Below are 19,040 nucleotides of genomic sequence, written 5' to 3' on the forward strand. Positions count from 1 at the left end.
GGGGGGGGAGCGGGTTCCATTTGAGTTGAGACCTGAGAGATCAGGAGCCAACTATGCAAAGAGCCAGAGGAGAAAATTCAGGCAGAGCCAAGTCATCCAAAGTGTTTAAGAGGCATGTTTAAAGTTTTGCTAACAATGTGAGTTTTGTACTTGAAGTACTGTTTTTCCCTTGCCCCTAGAGTTTTGTTAGCATTTGAATTCTAATTGTTAGAAGACAGAAATTTCAACTTTATATGACACATTGCACCATGTATCCACATGGATTTAAAACTTTTGCCAGAACCCTTTATTTAATGCAGTTATTGTATTGGGTTTCTCTCTTTTGCTAAAGTTCTAGTTGCTTCCTTTAAGAATGAAGAAGTGCATTTGACCTGATGTGTGTGTGTGTGTGTGTCTGGCAGTGTGTTCGTGCTCAGGGCACTGTTACAATAGCCTAGAGTTTCTATGGAATGGTTGCTACCAAAGGTCCTGGTTAAAATTGGAGGCTTTTCTGAGTTTAGGTTCAGTGTTGGCAGATCATTTTTGAATGCCTTTATTAATGCTCATGCAGATTTCATGTACGTATGTAAACACAAGGTTGCCCTTCAAGGACTACTTTAAATAAATCCTGACTTAAGCCAGCAAGGATGTTCTCTCAACTACTCAGGAATTAAACTGTAGTCTGATGCATGGGAGGAAAGAATTAAGGAATTACTCGAATCTTCTTTTATGCTTGGAATATTGCCCTTCTTAAATTTTCACACTTGATTTTCAGATAGGTGTGGTTTGAATCTCAAGCTTGTCTTTTTCCAGGGGAGAGCACATGATTGGTTAAGGAAGATGAACATTCTTTTTATGATTTCACATTATGCTATGATATGACACGATAGTCCTTTGCATCTGCTCTAATTTGGCTACAATTTCTTTGGGGTTACATTCTGTCAGACCCCTGTCAACTGAATGCAAGGTGACATCCCTCTGAAAATAGTAATTACCCATCGTAGCACCTTTCACCAGTACCTGCTGTGAGATGCAGGAAGTATTTCACACCAGTTAAACCAATGGGTGTTCATTAAATGTATCCAGGTTGGCAAGAAATACAGTGCCTATTTCTTTCAGAGCAATGAGAATCTCAGGAAATTGGCTGTAATAACTCATGTATTTCATTCCTTCCTTAGCCAATGAATGTAGGTGTAAAATGGACTTCAGTAGCCATGGTTGTTACCTGAGCTGTATAAATGTGCAAATCAAGAGTTCTTGAGCTACTCCCTAGATTATGTGCATAGATTATGTGCAAAATCCTGACAGTGAGGCTACATTGCACCATTCAGATTCTCTAAAGTAAAGTGATCTGCAGGCTGGATTCAATTGCTGCCTCTTTTTGCAAATAAAGATTTATTGGAACCTAGCTGTGCCTGTTTGTTTACATATTGTCTATAGCTGCTTTGAGATACAATGGCAGGGATGGATAGTTGCTTCAGAGACCACATGGCCCATAAAGCCTAAGCTATTTGCTATGTGGCCCTTTACAGAAAAAAGCATGACCCCTGCTCTAAAAGATTTGTAAGTTAAGGATTATCTCATTTGCTTTAGATTCTGGTAGCATAGCTAATGCTTACACTACTAAATTGTATTAAATATGTCAAGAACATTCTAAACATGAAAATATATATTGAAAAAGTTTAACATGCTCACTCCGTTGTCTTATTTGTTTTGTTTTATTTTGTTTGAGAATATACATAGCAAAACATACATCAGTTTAACAGTTCCTACATGTACCGTTGAGTTAGTGACACTGATTATATTCTTCAAGTTGTGCAACCATTCTCCGCCTCCTTTCCTGAGTTGTTCCTCCCTTATTGACATAAACACACTGTCCCTAAGGTTCCTGTCTAATCTTTCAAGTTGCTGTTGAACTCTCCATATAGATCATTCCTAAAAGGCTAGCTCCATTTTTGAGGGGTGCAGAGAAATATTCTTGGGCTTTTATGTGAATTTCACAAGGTTTGAAGTCTAAAACCAAAACTGTAAAAGAAGCGAATTTACACTCCCTTAAATACACCTTTGGAGATTTGGTAATGTTTCTAAATATCCAGACACTTATTTCCATAAACAGAAGAGAAGGTACTTCAGGAACTCCCCCCTACACACACCTTTCCCTTGCTTTGTATTTATTGAAAAAGATCTCATGTTATTCACAATGCCGATTTTCTTTTCTTTTTAGTATTGTATACACGTAATTGTTTTAAGGTGTAGCTGTTAGGTATGTCAGTTGGGTCCAGATTGACTTTGGCTTCATTACTTTTTTTCTCATCACCTTGAGAAGAGACTTAGGAAGACATAGCCCCTCCCTTTAAATGAGCAACACATGTGATAGATCATCTTTCTTTGGAAATCATTTTTTAAACGATAAACCACAATCCCACAAACTTAGTGCAGCCACCATTGTGGTTTTAATTTGGGAAGCCTGGGCCCTTTCCCAGGTCCATCCAGGCCAAAACAGGAATCATCCTGGGTGGACATTTCCATATTCCGTTCTTTCTTCAATACTCAATCATAACCCAATTTCTAGGCTATAACTCTATGTCCATATAACCATCCCTTGCTACAACTGCACAGTTCACCAAACCTTCCGTGGAGGCAAGATTTGAATCTATCCCCTTTGTCTCTTCCTTGAGCCTCTGCTCAGGGCCTCCTTGACAAAGGACTGGCCGAAGGAACAAGCCTATTCCAAGGTAGCGCTTGTTGTCATCCCAGCCCTCCATTTTGAAACCTTGCAGCTTCTTCGTGTTTTTTTTTCTTTCTGTGGCAGTGTTTTATCTCTGAGCCCTGTGACCATTTCGTTTTCTGCTCCATTTCTTCTCTGTTTAGACACTGTCATGCCCCGTCCTACATACTAATTACTGACTTTTTGCTTCCACAGGGCTTGATTCATTGTGTTGCATTTTCCCATGTGAAAGTGGACCAGGAACCTTGGCAAGGAGGTTAATGGGTTTGAGAGTCACTCTTATTTAGCCCTGGAAGTCAACACAAAATAAGAACCAGTGGCTGACCCATCTTATAAACCGAGCCATGGTCAGCTTTTAGCTGCGGACGAGTAATGAATTTCACTCTCGGGTCAAGCAGCTGCATAATTTGAATAGGGCTGAAGATTTGCACTCCTGTTTTCTACCTTTCAAACAAACTTTGGCTGAAACTTTTAAATGTTTTGTTATCCATGTTGCTAGTGGCAAGGAATTACCTGGTAGAGTGGAAATACCCTAGAATGAGAGTTGGTACTTGGGGTTTTTTTTTGGGTGGTGATTAATTAACTAATTTGTGCAGATGGCATGGCAGGGAACTCTGACCTCCTCTTCATGAGGGGGAAGGAGAAATAAAGTTCAACAGCCCAAAGCTGATTGCTTTGAGGTGGAGGTCAGACATAGCTCCTTCTCTTCATCCTTTTTACCAATTCTGACACCAGCCTTTCCTCCTAGGACATTCTCGACTTCTCTGCTGGGTCCCATTGCTTCTTGAAATGGCCTCACAGAACTCAGACCATACTCACAGTTAGTGAGTTTGTTAGGGAAGTTCTTGGATCAGAAGCCTCTTTTCAGTCATGCCTGCATGAAGACCTCTCTCTGGCCCTCGGCCTCTTGGCCAGGCTTCTATCCTGCTTGGGCAAATGTTAGAAAGCTCTTTGGCTTTGCTAAGAAGTACCTGAAGGCACTCCCTTCCTCCATGAAACTTCTGCCAAATCTGTTCAACTTACTTGCTCAGCTCTCTTACTCCATGGGTGGGCAAGCCTAGCTCCCTTGACGAGTAACCAGAGACACCCAACTCTTCCAGGAAGCCTCCTGCATCAAGATACTCAGTTCTCTCCCTCTGTAGATTGGCACGCCCACTGTAGCTGCCTTGCTCCGTGCCCAGAAAGGCCACTGTACAGTCTTGTGCAAGTTTCCTTGTTCTGCTGCCACCTTTTCTCCGCTGCTGCTTCCTGTTATCTTGTGTCATCTCTAGTTTTAGTTGTCTGTCTCTGTCTCCTGAGTCTAGGAGATTCTCAGTAGAGAGTCTCTGAGTCTTAGAGTACGCACTTCTCTCCTAGCATTTCTTTCTTGGTGGTAGTTGAGGTTCCCTCCTCTGCTCTGGGATTGGATAGTAGGATGACAAAACTGACCAATCCCCTCATTAGGGTTCCATGTACCTTATTTGCATTCTTAGCAGGCGCCATCCAATCCACTTGTTGGGCCACAAGCTCCTTATTTGCATCATCTCATCCAATCATTTTGTAGGAGTCACAAGACCATGGCAAGAAAGGCCCAATAAAAGCAATTCATCACACTGTAAATGTAATGAATTATTTTTATTGTGCTAATACATATGTATGTGGGAGCTCTGGTGGCTTAGTGCCCAAGGCATTTGACTGCTAACCAGAAGGCTGGTGGTTCAAATCCACCAGCCACTCCTTGGAAGGAAGATGGGGCAATCTACTTCCATAGAGATACCTCCTTGAAAACCCAATGAGGAGTTGCTTATGAGTCAGATTTGACTCGACGGGTGAGTTGAATACATACGTAACATCATTTACCTTCTCAAACATTCTTCATATGTACAAATTAGCACTTTTAGAGTTGAATTGGGTTCTGTCACTAATTAGATTGCACTGACTTTCAGATCCACTTTCTGAATCTCACTTTATTCATCTTTAGAACAAGAATGTTTGACTAGATGATCTTTAATATTCCACTGGCTCTTAGAATCTATGATTTTAAGTAGTACCACTCATTTATGCAAAAACCATTTATTTATCCTTATTATGAAGTTAAACTAAAGTGAGTCCCCGCCCTGTGGCCCATCAAGTCAAATCAGTTTTCCACACACCAAGTACTTGAGGGGACAGAAGGATTACTTACTGCAGAGCAGCAATGCAAAGAGAAAATATTATCCAAGTCTGTCTCCCCAAGGGGGGGTTGGGGTACAGTTTTAGTAAAGTTCAAGAAAAATTTATATTCATATAAATTTCAGGAATTAGATGTGAACTAGCTGGAGATTGGTTGAGGTTTCGTTTGCCTCGGTTTAAAGGGACAGTCATTTTTTAATGCAGTGTGCTTGTGTACAGAGTGAGTTACAGCAACCTCCTGCCATCAGCTGATGGGTCTTAGACAGAAGGGGAGATGTTGTTGTTATTGCTGTTATTAGGTGCCATTGAGTCGTCTCTGACTCATAGCAACCCTATGCACAGCAGAACAAAATACTGCCCAGTCCCGTGCCAGCTCCATGATCCTTGCTATATTTGAGCACATCACTGCTGCCACCGTGTCAGTCTATCTCGTTGAGGGCCTTCCCCTCGTTTGTCGACCCTCCACCCTACCAAGCATGACATCTTTCTCCAGGGAATGGTCCCTTCTGATAACATGACCAAAGTAGGTAAGATGAAGTCTGGCCAGTTCCCATCAACTTCATTCTATTTGTCTCACTCTACATGTGCTTGGGCATCTGAGGTGGTTTTAACTGATTTCAAGTTGGTCTTGACAGGATTTCTGAAAAATAATGTTAAAGAAATGTGTTATCATGTCCACTCACCTGTCTCTAACCAGGGTGGGAGATAGTCACAGGGAGAATGGGGAATTGACCTTCAGTTCACTTGACTTCAGTTATATTCCAGACCCAGTGCTGAGGACCATGTTTGAAATCTAAACAAAAAGGAAATTTGTAGTTTCCTTCTGGAGGCTTCTGTGGGGTAATCTTACTTTTAACACAAATTTTACAAGACTTTTTTTCCTTTTAGGTTTAGAGGCTGGTGAACTGATCTAACACTGAAAGAGTTGATAACTGTTGATAAGAAGTCCCAAGTAGATTGGGAGGGCCTACTTACCTTGTTAAAATAAAGTCTTCAATTAAGCTGTGTAAAGAGAAAGGGAGAGTTAGTCACCTTTCCTAAATGTTACTTTCAAAATCCTTTCACCATGCATCACCATGGGCCAAGAAGTAAATATTGAATATGATCCTTATTTGTAGGTTAATCTCGTCCAATTCTCTCTTGATAGCTACCTTGGAAGAGTAAATTCCATTGTGGTTGACTAGGTCATTCTTCTCCCAGCTTTGTGTGGGCCTCCTGTTAATTTCCTTTTTCTGAGGGACATGAACAAATTCCTCTCAAAGCAGCCATTCCAAATACATTAGCAATAGTATCAGTATGGTAAGCAAGAAACCTCAAGTTTTCATTAAAACTTCTTTTGGCTCTTCTCTTGGAAGACAGAAATGGGAAAGAAAGAGTAAGCTTTCCAACTGTCATATTGAATACATTTTCTTCATTAGAATGTGGCAGGTGTCTTTAGATCTTTGGAACTCACTCAGACCAAGAATATTCCCTTTCACCATGATTTTCCTACTTGAAGGTAGTTTGTGTAACAACTTCTTGGCATTTAAATAATGATGTACACCAAGAAGCAAGAAGGTTTCTCTTGGTTCCATAGTCGTCTTCTTTTTTTTTTTAAACCAGTAAGTAAGGTTCTTAGTGATCAGTTCTGTCCCAAAACAACCACTGCCATCCCTCATATTTCAGAAACTCTTTGATGTGGATGGGAATAAGCACCTGCCTGGTGCAGCCTTGGTCAGTTGAAGGATGGGAGGAGGGGCGTGGGGTCCTTGCACTGTCTCAGAAGCTGTATCTGCACCATCTCTGCATGCAACCAGGTTAAACCAGTTCCTACTAATTCCCCATAAGCAGCTTAACCTTCAACTGCAGAGGCGTATGTATACAATTCTGCTAATTTTATTTCATATTGATGGCATGATGTACTTAGGAATTATTGTTTATCTTTCATCAGTGATGTGTGTGCGAGTGTTAATTTGCTGGATTCTCACAACTGCCCCAGGAACAAGAATCACATTCTTATACCCTTTTTTCAGATGATGAGATTGAAACTAGATGAGTTCTGATCTTTTCTTTGATACTTCAAAGGGGAAGCCTGGGCTTAGAGCCCATTTAATGTGGGCCTGCTTCACATTTCAGAGTGGCAGTTGATGCTACATTTGTTTGTACAGGAACGAAAATGACATTTCCATGTACAACCTTCTATCATATTGTTCTTTTTAAAGATCTTTCTGCTGGCATGATTTGCTGTTTGGTTTCTTTGCCAAACAGGCCCACCTTACTTCCTATAGCTGCAGAGAGTATCCTAAGCTTTGAGAGACTCTGAAAGGATATTTTCAGTTCTTGCTGTGATCGTATATTTTTTGTTTCTCCAGGCCCGCCATCTGCTCCTCTCAACTTGATTTCAAATGTCAACGAGACATCAGTGAACTTGGAATGGAGCAGTCCTCAGAACACAGGTGGCCGCCAGGACATTTCCTACAATGTGGTCTGTAAGAAATGTGGAGCTGGTGACCCCAGCAAGTGCCGACCCTGTGGGAGTGGCGTGCATTACACCCCTCAGCAGAATGGCCTGAAGACCACCAAAGTCTCCATCACTGACCTGCTAGCACATACCAACTACACATTTGAAATCTGGGCAGTGAATGGAGTGTCCAAGTATAACCCTAGCCCTGATCAATCAGTTTCTGTCACCGTGACAACCAACCAAGCAGGTAAAATCAGATCTACTTTGCTGTGTGATCTACTTCATTGTATTGAGAGAAAGGACTTATTGTGACACCTATGAGTGATATTTAAATTCTACCACTGAAGTAGAAACACAGGGATCTAATTGTCAACCTTTGAACTATGCTATAAAAGGTACTTAGAGAGATGTTCATTCATTCAGCAGATATGTTTTGAGTGCCAACTTTGTAGCGTGCCCTGTTCTAGGTGGTATGGAGACAATGAAGAATAAGACTAACTTAGCTGTCCATATTGGACTTTCTTAAATGGGATTTCCATCAGTCATTTCAACCATAAGGTCCTTAGTTGATATCAGAGCATTTTCAGAGTATTTGGTATTATAAAATTGATTTTTACCAATACAGTATGTTGTCTTTCCAACAAAAACACAAGCAGCTATTGTATTGCTCTTCTCTTAATTTGAAATTTAAAAACTAATCTCTACGGACCTATACTAGAAATGCCATGTAAACCTGTGAACAGTAATAGTTTAGGTGGACACTTTTATCCTGTGAGTAATAAGGTTTGCTTTAAGGTACATACTAGTTCTGGAGTCACTTTATAGCAGCATTTATGGTGGAAACCCCTACAGGGTGAGCCTGCCTCATATCCTGCCTGCCTTCCTTCTTTGCCTTCCTATGACTATAAAACCTTTTCAGTACATAAAGTGTTTTTTGTTAATTGCTGATCTGTTACAAAATCTTGAGTATCAAATGTTTTAAAGAACAAATCAGAATCTAGATTTCTAGTCTTTGACTCCTGACGCACTCGTCTCTATTTTTCCCCCGACAATGTTGCCATACGTCTCCTACTAATTTTCCATTCTGGATATCTATCATGAGTTTTACTTTGCCAACTGCGTGTTACTTTTGGAAAGTTAAAAGAGTGGGGGGAAAAAGACTGTGGTTTATTGTTTTGTAGGCTCTTAAGAATAGCAAACATCACTCGAAAGGATTATAAATTGCCAATAATCCCATCACCTCTTAATGCATTTTTCTCTTAAATGGATCTTTTAGTACATACATTCAATAGTTCAGTAAAATATCTATACTACATAGTTGATCCTAGAGTGGACAGTATTCTAGTGTTCCAGTCTAAAGCCATTATTTTCCCACTTTTCTCTGAACTCTGTAGAATAAATGCAGTGTAAGACTTCGGGAAGTTTTTGAGCTGTGGCTAGAATGGGAGATCTTACTAGGATGGAACTTTAGCTCTATCAATGAAAGTCTTTTTAAATACGTAGTGTGTGTAGAACTGTCACCTGGTTATGCTTTTGTCTTTTAGCTCTGTACTTTTCAGCATGAACACCGTCGGTGGTGATTGCTTTTATTTTTCTACAAAGAATCATATGATATAGGAGTTCTTCATTGCAGCACCAGTACTCTGTGCTTGTCAGCATTTCATTTGTTTTCATTTGGAAGGATGCATTGGAAATATTGCACAGATACTGGTCACATGCATTGGTGCCACTGGGGTGTCTGAATTAGAGGGAGCCAGAGTCATGCAGAGTGGTCTCTGGACTCCCTGGAGCATCTGACTTATGTCACAGTCAGTATTCTTTGTTCAGACCTCATAATGTTTCTTGCAGCTTTCCTCAAACACATCCCAAACTCATGTTTTAACAAAATTAAAACTAGGATTGGACCTTTTGAAACCTCAGCCATACAAGGTGAAGTCATTCTCTTTGGCAGAGAAAAGCCTCTGGGAGACTTCTGAGGACAGGGTTGGCTCCACAGATTTTTTTCTGGGGGGACTTCTATGACTCTCTGTATACTTAAGGATTCAAGCCAAGGGATTATGTCAACCCCTACCAGGCCAAAAGGTCCAAAGAGCTTAAAAAAGACAGGCTGAAAAATCCTCCCAAGGAAAATGTACAAAAACATTACTAGAGAGGGGAAAAAAAATAGTCTAAGTAGTTTTGTTACAACTGTAGGTGTAATTTTTTGGGATCTAGGAGACAGGTGGACAGGGCATTTTGACACAATGAGGTCTCTCTGCTTTGGTGAGCAGTACAGCGAGGAGCTCTGCTGAACAGGACAGAATTCCAGCCCCTCATTTTCATTTTCATGAAAGCTAATGCTGGGAAGCTGTTCAAAATTAAAAATAAATCTTTCACTAAGGAGGCCTCCTATGTGGCCAGCCAGAGAGCTTTCTCGTTTAGCAGAGAATTGTCATGCGCACTGCACCGCCTCATTATCTGACTGTAATTTGGAGTTCACTAATTCAAAATCATCGGGACAGTTTATCTTTGATTAATAAACCCTTTCTTCAGAGTCGGGCAAATTAATAATGTAGGCCAAAATTCTGGGTGGATGTAGCAACCATAAACTTCATCAAAGCTCCCCTCAGCATATTTACAGACACACAATTATATTCTAATTGCAGTTGTTCCTATCATTTCATTAAATTCAATTCTTTACAGACCTGTATAGGCAATGATGTTTCTCTATAAGGAATACATAGAATTAATGAATGTTAACATTTAGCATCTGGAGGCCATGAAGTTTAGTGGGTCCCCATCCTTGCTGTTTTCCCAGGGTCTTTTCTGTCATCAATAACATGTGTTAAAAAAAAAAAAAAAAGCAAAGGCCTAGAGTTCCTGGTTCTATCATTACTACCTTTGAGACAAGGACAGATAAGTCCATAAGAGTGAAGTGGTTCACCTAAAGTTAAGGTTAGAGCCAGTACTAGAACCTAGAGAGAACACTGTACTTGAAAGCAGAAAGTTCTTTTCCTTTAAAATGATTTTACATAATTAATGCTGTGATTGTTGTGTGTTGCTGGCTTGATTTGGACTCATAGGGACCCTACAAGACAGAGTCTAATGGCCACATGGTGTTTCCTAGGGTGAAATCTTCACAGAAGCAGATTGCCAAGTCTTTTCTCTGGTGGGTTTGAATATCCACCTTTTTGTTTTGCAGCTGAGCACTTAACTATTGTGCCATCACAGCTCCTCTAGATAATTAGCATCTTGATTTATTCAGTGTGGCGTTCTCCCCTTTTGTGAGGATCTAGGCACAGAGATATAGGGTTAACTGGGCTTTGGTCATGTGGGAGCCCCTAGTACAGCCAGAATCCTCCTTAGAAGCAAGAATGGCCAAACTTCATCTCGTGTACTTCGGCCATGTTGTCAGAAAGGACCAGTCCCTGGAGAAAGAGAACATGCTTGGTAAAGTAGAGCACCAGTGGAAAAGGGGGAGACCCTCCTTGAGATGGACTGACCCAGTGGCTGCAATGATGGGCTCAAGCACAGCAGTGATTTGGGGGACGGCGCAGGACCAGGAGTTTTTCATTCTGTTATATGTCGGGTCACTGTGAGTCGGAACTGGCTTGACAGCACCTAACTACAACAACAGGAGGTGCAAATGCTTAACATCCTCAGCTGCTAGCAGAAATGTTGATGGCTCTCAAGAAAGGCCTAATGACCTATTTCCAAAGAGTCTGCTGTTGAAAATCTATGGAGCACGGTTCTTCTCTGACACATGGAGTTGTCATGGGTTAGAAGCCAAACTTTTGGTCATTTAAATGTAGAATGTGGTGTGAATGTGTTGGTCTCACATGGCTATTTAAATATTTAAATCATTCTAACCCCAATCTTACTGTTGGGGTTTTAAGTTGCTAGCATAGTGTCTAAGGCACTTGACTGCTAACCAGAAGGCTGGTGGTTCAAACCTGCCAGCCACTCCTCGGAAGGAAGGTTGGGCAATCTACTTCCGTAGTGATATCGCCTCAGAAACCCAAGGAGGGGTCGCTGTGAGTTGGGTCTGACTCCACGGCACACAACAACAACAATATATAACACCCTTTTCTCCCTCTTTCCTGAAATCAAAACCAACTGACACGTAAACAAGATAAAGAGAAATCACATTGTCAGCTTTATTGCTGATAAACTGATTGGAAGAGTTTTGTATCTGTGGCTGAAAGGACTTGCCTCAGTGCCACTTGCCATTTGCCACTTACAACAGCAGGCTCCATGCACAGCCTCCCTGCTAAGGTTTCTAGAACGGATAATCGAGAGCAGACCAAATGGACTCTCTGCCAAGGTAGGCAGGTCCAGGCAAGTCGAGAGAAGAGAATGCTGAGCTGAGGACAGAGTACAGGTAAACCATTGCCATTGAGTCAATTCTGACTCAGGTGACCTATGTGTGTTAGAGTAAAGTTTTGCTCCATAGAGTTTTCATGGCAATGACCGCCTCTGAGTGGACTTACACCTCCAACCTTCCAGTTATCAGCCGAACACATTAACTGTTTGTACCACCCAGGGACTCTGAGGATGTGGTGCCTTCTCCCAAATTCCCTAATGAGATGTCACCTTACCGCACCACCCCCCCCAGACCAGGAGCAGAGAAGGAAAGAGGGAAGAGGGTGATGGTAGGCTGTGCTACTCTGGCTGAAGACTCATCGTGTGAAACTTGAGGGATGGAGAGTGGAGGTCCTCCCTATAGTTAATTTTCCTGCATTACATTCCAAAAGTAACTAAATGAGATTCTCCTTGAAAACTCATTACATCTACTCCTCACTTATCGACTCTCTCATTATTGGACATTTCTCCTTTACGACAATAGTAAAAAAACTACTGCCTGACGATTTTGCTCATTAACAGCATACTTGTGGCAGTAACAAACACCAGGGTTCAAGGTGAGAGTAATTCTGGCTGTGATGATTACAGTTACATATCAACTTGTCTGAGCGTGAATCTCGGTGGTTTGGCAGTTATAAACCAAATAAAAACCAAAACAAAACTCATTGCCATCAAGTTGATTCTGACTCATAGCAACCCCCGAAGCTGTAAATCTTTACAGAAATAGATTGCCCCCATCACTGACATTCTGTTAGCAGCCAAATGCTTTATCCACTTTGCCACCAGAGCTCCAGGTGGCAGTTATATGATGATGTAATTGGCATTCATGTGATGGGAGTAATCGGATAGTTATGTAATGATGTAGTCATCTTCTGTTTTATGATCTGAAAATGGCCATCCTCCATTTTCGGGTAATGGGACCTAACCATATAGATAAGTGAGGAGTGGGTGTATTTCCTCTCTATCATCTTCCATCTTCTAAGAATTGTTCTGTCTTTTGTTAGGAGGAGAAGGTCCTGATGTTTATGAAAAATGCATAAGCAAATTACTGAGTGATTTGTTTTCTAGAGTGATTTGTTTTCTTTCCTTTAGTTTGCTTTTACAGAAGTGGACCAAATCAGGCAAATGAATACAAGATGTGTCACTAGGGGAGAAATACTGTATAAACAAGCAAGGTTTTCCTGGCCAACCGACAGAACATTAAAAATTTTGACTAAAAATGCCATGATGGCAGCCAGTAAAAATTCCGACCAAACGCCTTGCCCTCAAGTTGATTCTGACTAATAATGCACCTATAGAACAGAGTAGAACTGTCCCATAGGGTTTCCAAGGCTGTAAGGTTCATGGAAGCAGACTGCCACATCTTTCTCCTGCAGAGCAACTGGTGGGTTTGGATCATCGACCTTTCAGTTAGCAGCCGAGCACTTAATCACTGTACCACTAAGGTTTCTTAATGGTTAGCAGTAGATCTGCATAGTGAGTCATTTCTCACCAGGCACCTCCCCAATACCCCCCTGCCCACTTAGTCTTCTAGCTTTGAGGCTAGAGGTGTGCGTTTGTTTTAAATAAATAATTTTGAACCCCTGTGAGTGGTGTTCTCCACTAACCCCGAGTCACATCCAGGTAGTGATCACCATTTTTTATTTTATCTTGCATGTGACACCATTCTAGATACTCTACAATGAATGAAAGAGTAGGTGTACCCCCGTAGTGACAAACATATCCTTAATACTGAATTTAGAGATGTTCAGATATTTCATAGGTACTTAGTCATTTGAACCTAGGTAATCTGTAAACTCTTTTTCTAAATTTCTCAGATTCCAAGCATGGCCATGAGCATGGGAAAGGGAGGCATATTTCCTTGGGATGCTCATACATTGGCTTTGAAGGCAGTTCAAAGAGTGGGAAAGAAAATCCCAAACTGCTCCAGCAGAACGCACTGGACTCCCGGGCCCCCTCTGCTCGCCCAACTCCCAGCCACCCATCCTGCCAAGGCATTTACTTTGAAGAGCAAAACGTTAAGCTAGCTGTCCATCTAGTGCTGTGGTTCTCATGGGGTGATTTTGGCCCCCGGGGCACACTTGGCAGTATCTGGAGAAATTTTTAGTTGTCACAGCTGGGGAGTCGAGCTACCGGCTTCTGGTGGGTAGAGGCCAGGGATGCTGCTGAACATGCTACAAGGTACAGGGTGGGCCCCACAGCAAAGAAGTACCCGGGCCATTATGTCCAGAAGGTCAAAATTGAAAAACCTTGCTTTAGTGTTAAAGTTTGTTTGAAAGACCAACCTCATCATGGCTTTGCTGGGGCCAGCTTGTGGCTCAGAGTTGGCACGTGAAGAGGTTTCGTGTTTCTGTAGCTGGACTGCTTTGCACCTGAAGTGTGATGCCCTTGCTGCTCTCAGAGGGCAGAGAGTTACAAGGGGCCTCCTGTGAATACTCTCCCTGTTGTTTTGCCATGAGGTGAGCTGTGCTGCTTGTTAGACTGACTGGCATTGTTCTCTGAGATTAGACAATTAAGAAAATGCCAAGAAAATATCATCCCAACAATAAAGTGGCATTACACCTTGTAATGCCACTGTACATCAGAGAGTAGATATTTAGTATATGTTTGTTATTAACACATTTATTTACAATAAAAACAAATCAGTTGACTCTCTTTGTCAAGTAGCGATAAATTTAATAAAGCCAAAACAATGAGTAGAGAAAAGAAAATAACTAAGTACAAGAGGCACACTGTCTTTTATTACTCGACTGGTAAGTTCTCATTCTCTCTTTCTCTGCCATCTTTTAATTAGACACATTATGTTATTTGAGAGGGATAATGGATAACAGTGGGAATTCTCAGCCCCACTGGGTATAATTGCTACCTGTCTTCTAGATAGTAAGTAGAAAGGCTCAGGGAGGTGGTGGGAGCAAGGGGAAAACCTTAGAGCAACCAAGTTAGGTATTGTGCGGTCGGCAGGGTGGAGCCAGTGTTTTGGAGCCTGGAGCTTATGCATATTTTTGTATCATATTAAAAACAACAATAACAACAAGAAAAACTCCTTAAAAAATATCAAATTAACAGCAGAACTTTGGAAAGGATCCATGCAAACTAATTCAGTTTCAGTAGACACTTACTCCTCACTTATCGACTATCTCGTTATCTGACATTTCACATTTATGACAATAGTAAAAAACTCTATTTTCCGACTGTTTTGCACATTAATGACATGTGTCTGGCAGTAAATGCCAAGGGGCAACATGAGAGTACCTCTGACTGTGATGGTTAAGGTTATGTGTCAAGGTGCCTGGGCCATGATTCTCAGCAATTTGGCAATTACATAATGATGTAGTCATCCTGCTTTTTGTGATCTAACATGATCATCTTCCATTTTCACATAATGCTGATTTTCACATAACACTCTGGTCTTTGGAACCTAACCATGTCGATATGTGAGGAGTGGGAGCATGACGTCTGCTCTGACTAGATTGAAACAAACGAAGTTACCAGATAAGGGTACTGTCTTGGTTCTCTAGTGCCTGTAACAGACATAACACAGGTAGATGGATTTAACAAACAGGAATTTATTCTCTTGTAGTTTAGGAAGCTAGAAGTCCAAGTTCAAAGTACAGACTCTAGGGACTGGGTGAGGGCCCGTTGGCCTTGGGCTTTAGTTCTGCCTCTTCTAGGCCCACTGGGGCTGAAGCTTTTTCTGTTTCATGCAGCTGCTGGCTGTTGAGTCTGACAAACCCATGAGTGACATTCACAGTACCAGGATCAATAGACAACATGGCAGGCAACTGGTTCAAGTCCAGGAACGGTCCCAAGATCAGTTGGCAACATGGCAGGCTGCTGAATGAAGACATGGCCAAATGTAGGAGCCAGGTGTGCCAAAAGCTAGACACCTTCCTCAAACTTCCCCATGTACACTGGAAGTGGGCCACACCCCAAAGGCAACTAATTAGCTGCTCCCAGCAGATTCTAACATGGGGTTGATTCCAATCTCATCATGGAGAATAACTGCATCTAACTGTCCAGCCTTTCAAAACCATGGCCCAGCCAAATTGACACACAGCTTTAACTACCACAGGGTAGTTATGTAATACTAATATAAGTAATGCCTAAGAGTAGAAAGTGACAGGAAGAAAGGAGAGATACCGGTAAGGCCAGTTTGGCCCGATAGGAAGGGCACTGAAACACAAGATTATCATGACAAGCAGTTCTGGTCCATGGTTAAGCATAAGGGAGAGCTCTAGAGTGGTCCTGAACCTGGCCTGAGATCAAAGCAACACGCAGAAAGCACAGCTGGTGCTTTGGGGAACTGTCATTGAATGTTGGAATCCCTGCATGTGCAAATGCTTAACACACTGGGCTGCTAGCCAAAATGTTGGAGGTTCGAGTCTACGCAAGGGGCCTGGGAAGAGAGTTCTGGCAGTCAACTTGAGAAGTCAGCCATTGACAACCCTTTGTAGCACAGTTTTATGCTAATACACATGGAGGTCACCATGAGTTGAAATCAACTCCCGGACAACTGGTTTAACTGGTCAGTGGAATGTTAAATGCAAATGAAATGTGATGAGGACTGAAGCTCTTCTGTAAGCTTGAAAAGGAAGAGAGAAAAATGTCTGTTGATATTTTTAAGGTGCAAATATGCCTGACTTCTTTTAGTGTCCTAGAGCAGGGGTTGGCAGGCTATGGCCACCGGCCAAATCTTGCCCACCCCCAGTTTTTCTACAGCTGTTTAAGAATGGTTTTTACATTTCTAAATGGTTGAAGGGGAAGACCCTCAATGAGATGGATTGACACAGGAGCTTCCATGATGGGCTCAAACATAGCAAGGATTGTGAGGACGGCACAGGACCAGGCCGTGTTCCATTCTGCTTTGTGTAGAGTTGCTATGACGCGGACCCAACTCGGCAACAGCTGACAACAGCAGCAATTGACAACAACAAAACAACAAATGTTTGAAAATAATCAAAAGAAGACTAATATTTTCTGACATTTGGAAATTATACAAAATTCAAATTTCAGTGTCCATAGTAAAGTTTTATTGGAACATAGCCATGGTCATTTTTTTTTACATGGTGTCTGTGATTGTGTTCACAATGATGACAGTGTTTCTTAGTTGCAACAGAGAATGAATGTGCCTGCAAAGCCTAACACATTAACTGTCTTGCTCTTTACAGAAAAAGTTTGCCAGACTTTTCTCTGGCATGCCAAATCTAGGAAGGAAATTGAGTGGATGTTGAAATGTTGGTGTCCTTTATTGGAAATTCTGCTCAGGCAAATGAGGTAGTGGATTAAAATGTAGATTAATCTCACTTTTCAGCAATTTTTGCATTTGGCAAGACACCTTCTATTTCAGAGGTTTGACTATGCAAACAGAATTGGACATACTTAGGATGTCAGACGTGCCTTGGCTTTCTTATACTGGGAGCCTATGATGCCAGAACTCAGTAGGACTGTTTCGTTTTTCCAGGTCTCACAAGTTTTCCACTTTTGACAGGGTGCTGTCTCACCACTTTTCTATTGTTTTCTCTTAGTGGAAAGTATTTGCATTTCCTTCTCTGACAGACTTCCACTTTACGCGGATTCCGGCTTTCATAGGTTTTGCTATATCGCAAATCTTTTCCGAATGACCAAACCAACCCCCCAACCATCGAGTTGATTCCAACTCATAGCGACCCCCATTGGGTTTCCGAGGTGGTAAATCTTTACAGAAGTAGATTGCCCAGTCTTGCTCCCATGGTGTGGCTGGTGGGTTTGAACCATCAACCTCTGGTTAGAGGTCAGATGCCTTAGGCACTGTGCTACCAGAGCTGACACTCAGTTCTAAATGTATAACGTGGAACATGCTGAACTCTGATGAGGCTGTGTTCTGGTTTTTGTTAAAGTGTGTGTTCTTAGTCTTTCCTCTAGTTCCTGGATGCTGGCAGCAATTTTCTTTTTAAAAAATCATATGTTCTGCTCTTTTACATGGTCCTTTTCCCAAGAAGAGTTCTTGTTTGCCTTTGATCTCATGTATGTCATGTTATTTTTCCTTAGCCCTAAGAATTTTAACAGAAGAGCAAGGAAAGAGCTAGTGAAATCTATAAAACAAAGAAATGCTTCTACAGACACGTTTACAAATTCTTCACGTTGTAAAGACCTTTTGCCGAAGAGTTGTTTGTACATCCTGTGTTATTAGTACGTGGGGTGCTGGTGGTTAGTTGCTGTCGAGTTGACCTGGCTCTGCAATTCCATGTGTGCAGAGTAGAACTGCTCCATGGGGTTTTCAAGGCTGTGACATTTTCTTTTTGCAAGCAGATCACCAGAGCAGTTTTCCAAAGTGAGTCTGGGTGGGTTTGAACTGCCAGTCTATCAGCTAGTAGTTGAACGCTCAACTGTTTGCATCACCTAGGAACTTCTACATAATGGTTGTTGTTAGGTGCTGTTGAGTCAATTTCAACTGATAGCCTCTCCAGGTGACAGAGTAGAACTGCCTCGTCAGGTTTTCTAGGTTATAATCCTTATGGGAGCTGCTCGGTGGATTTGAACAGCTGACCTTTAGGTTAGCAGCCTACCGTTGAATCATTGTGACACCAGGGTTCCTTCTGTGTAGTGGTTAAAAAAAAAAACAAAAAAACTCACTGCCCTCGAGTCGGAACCGACTCATAGCGATCCTTCCTTGGGTTTCTGAGGCTGTATCACTACGGAAGTAGATTGCCCAACCTTCCTTCCAAAGGGTGGCTAGTGGGTTTGAACCGTGAATGAAGAGTTCTTTCTGGGCCTGGGTCTGATCAAGTACACAGTGTGATTCAAGGAACCAGGCTGTAGTTTTCTCATTAACACTCCGATCCAGCCTGGGGCTCATGGTCTAGTTCATAATGCCTGTGAAATGTGCATTTAAAAGGACATGCAGTACAGTTTTTTTTTGTTTTTTTCTTACTTTAAGGAAAGACAAATGTCTTGATTCTAACTTTATACCAAAAAGAATTTATTTTCTATGAAATGTTGTTGCCCCCACTATAATTATTAAGGATACCTACTAATTATGATCATAATTAAATATAAAATGAACCAGTAGATGTGCAGTGGTGTGCAGTCTCGTGTGTGTGCCACCGGGGTCCTTGAATTTGTATTCAGGATGGAAGCCATGAGTCCTGATGAGGAGGGAAGAAATAAAGGCCTTCCCAAAGAACCTACTAAATTACCCAGCTTCAAGGTTGAGTGAGCACCATAGGCAAATTGTGTCCGTGGAGCCTGCTGGTAATTATTGCACATAAAGTAAAAGTTGGGGTGCATTTTTTTAAAAAGATGTGCTTGTTTCATTCTAAGAGAGTACTGTTTGTCCCTGACTTGTTCCCTATTTTTCCCTTCAGCCTTCCATAAATATACACATAGGTTAATTTATGAGACGAGAAAACCGTTCACTAG

General features: G+C 41.7%; 1 protein-coding gene across 1 annotated transcript in view; it reads left to right on the forward strand.

Moving 5' to 3' along the window:
- The window catches only part of EPHA4 (EPH receptor A4), a 169,726-nt gene that overhangs the window by 97,739 nt on the left and 52,947 nt on the right, over positions 1 to 19,040 (forward strand). Inside the window, exon 5 of the mRNA XM_007957002.2 lies at positions 7,210 to 7,548. Coding sequence (XP_007955193.1) covers positions 7,210 to 7,548 — 339 coding nt within the window. The remainder of the gene's footprint in view (positions 1 to 7,209; positions 7,549 to 19,040) is intronic.

Source organism: Orycteropus afer, unplaced genomic scaffold (assembly GCF_000298275.1).
Source record: "Orycteropus afer afer isolate SDZICR_OR568_19922 unplaced genomic scaffold, OryAfe1.0 scaffold00002, whole genome shotgun sequence".
NCBI lineage: Eukaryota > Metazoa > Chordata > Mammalia > Tubulidentata > Orycteropodidae > Orycteropus > Orycteropus afer.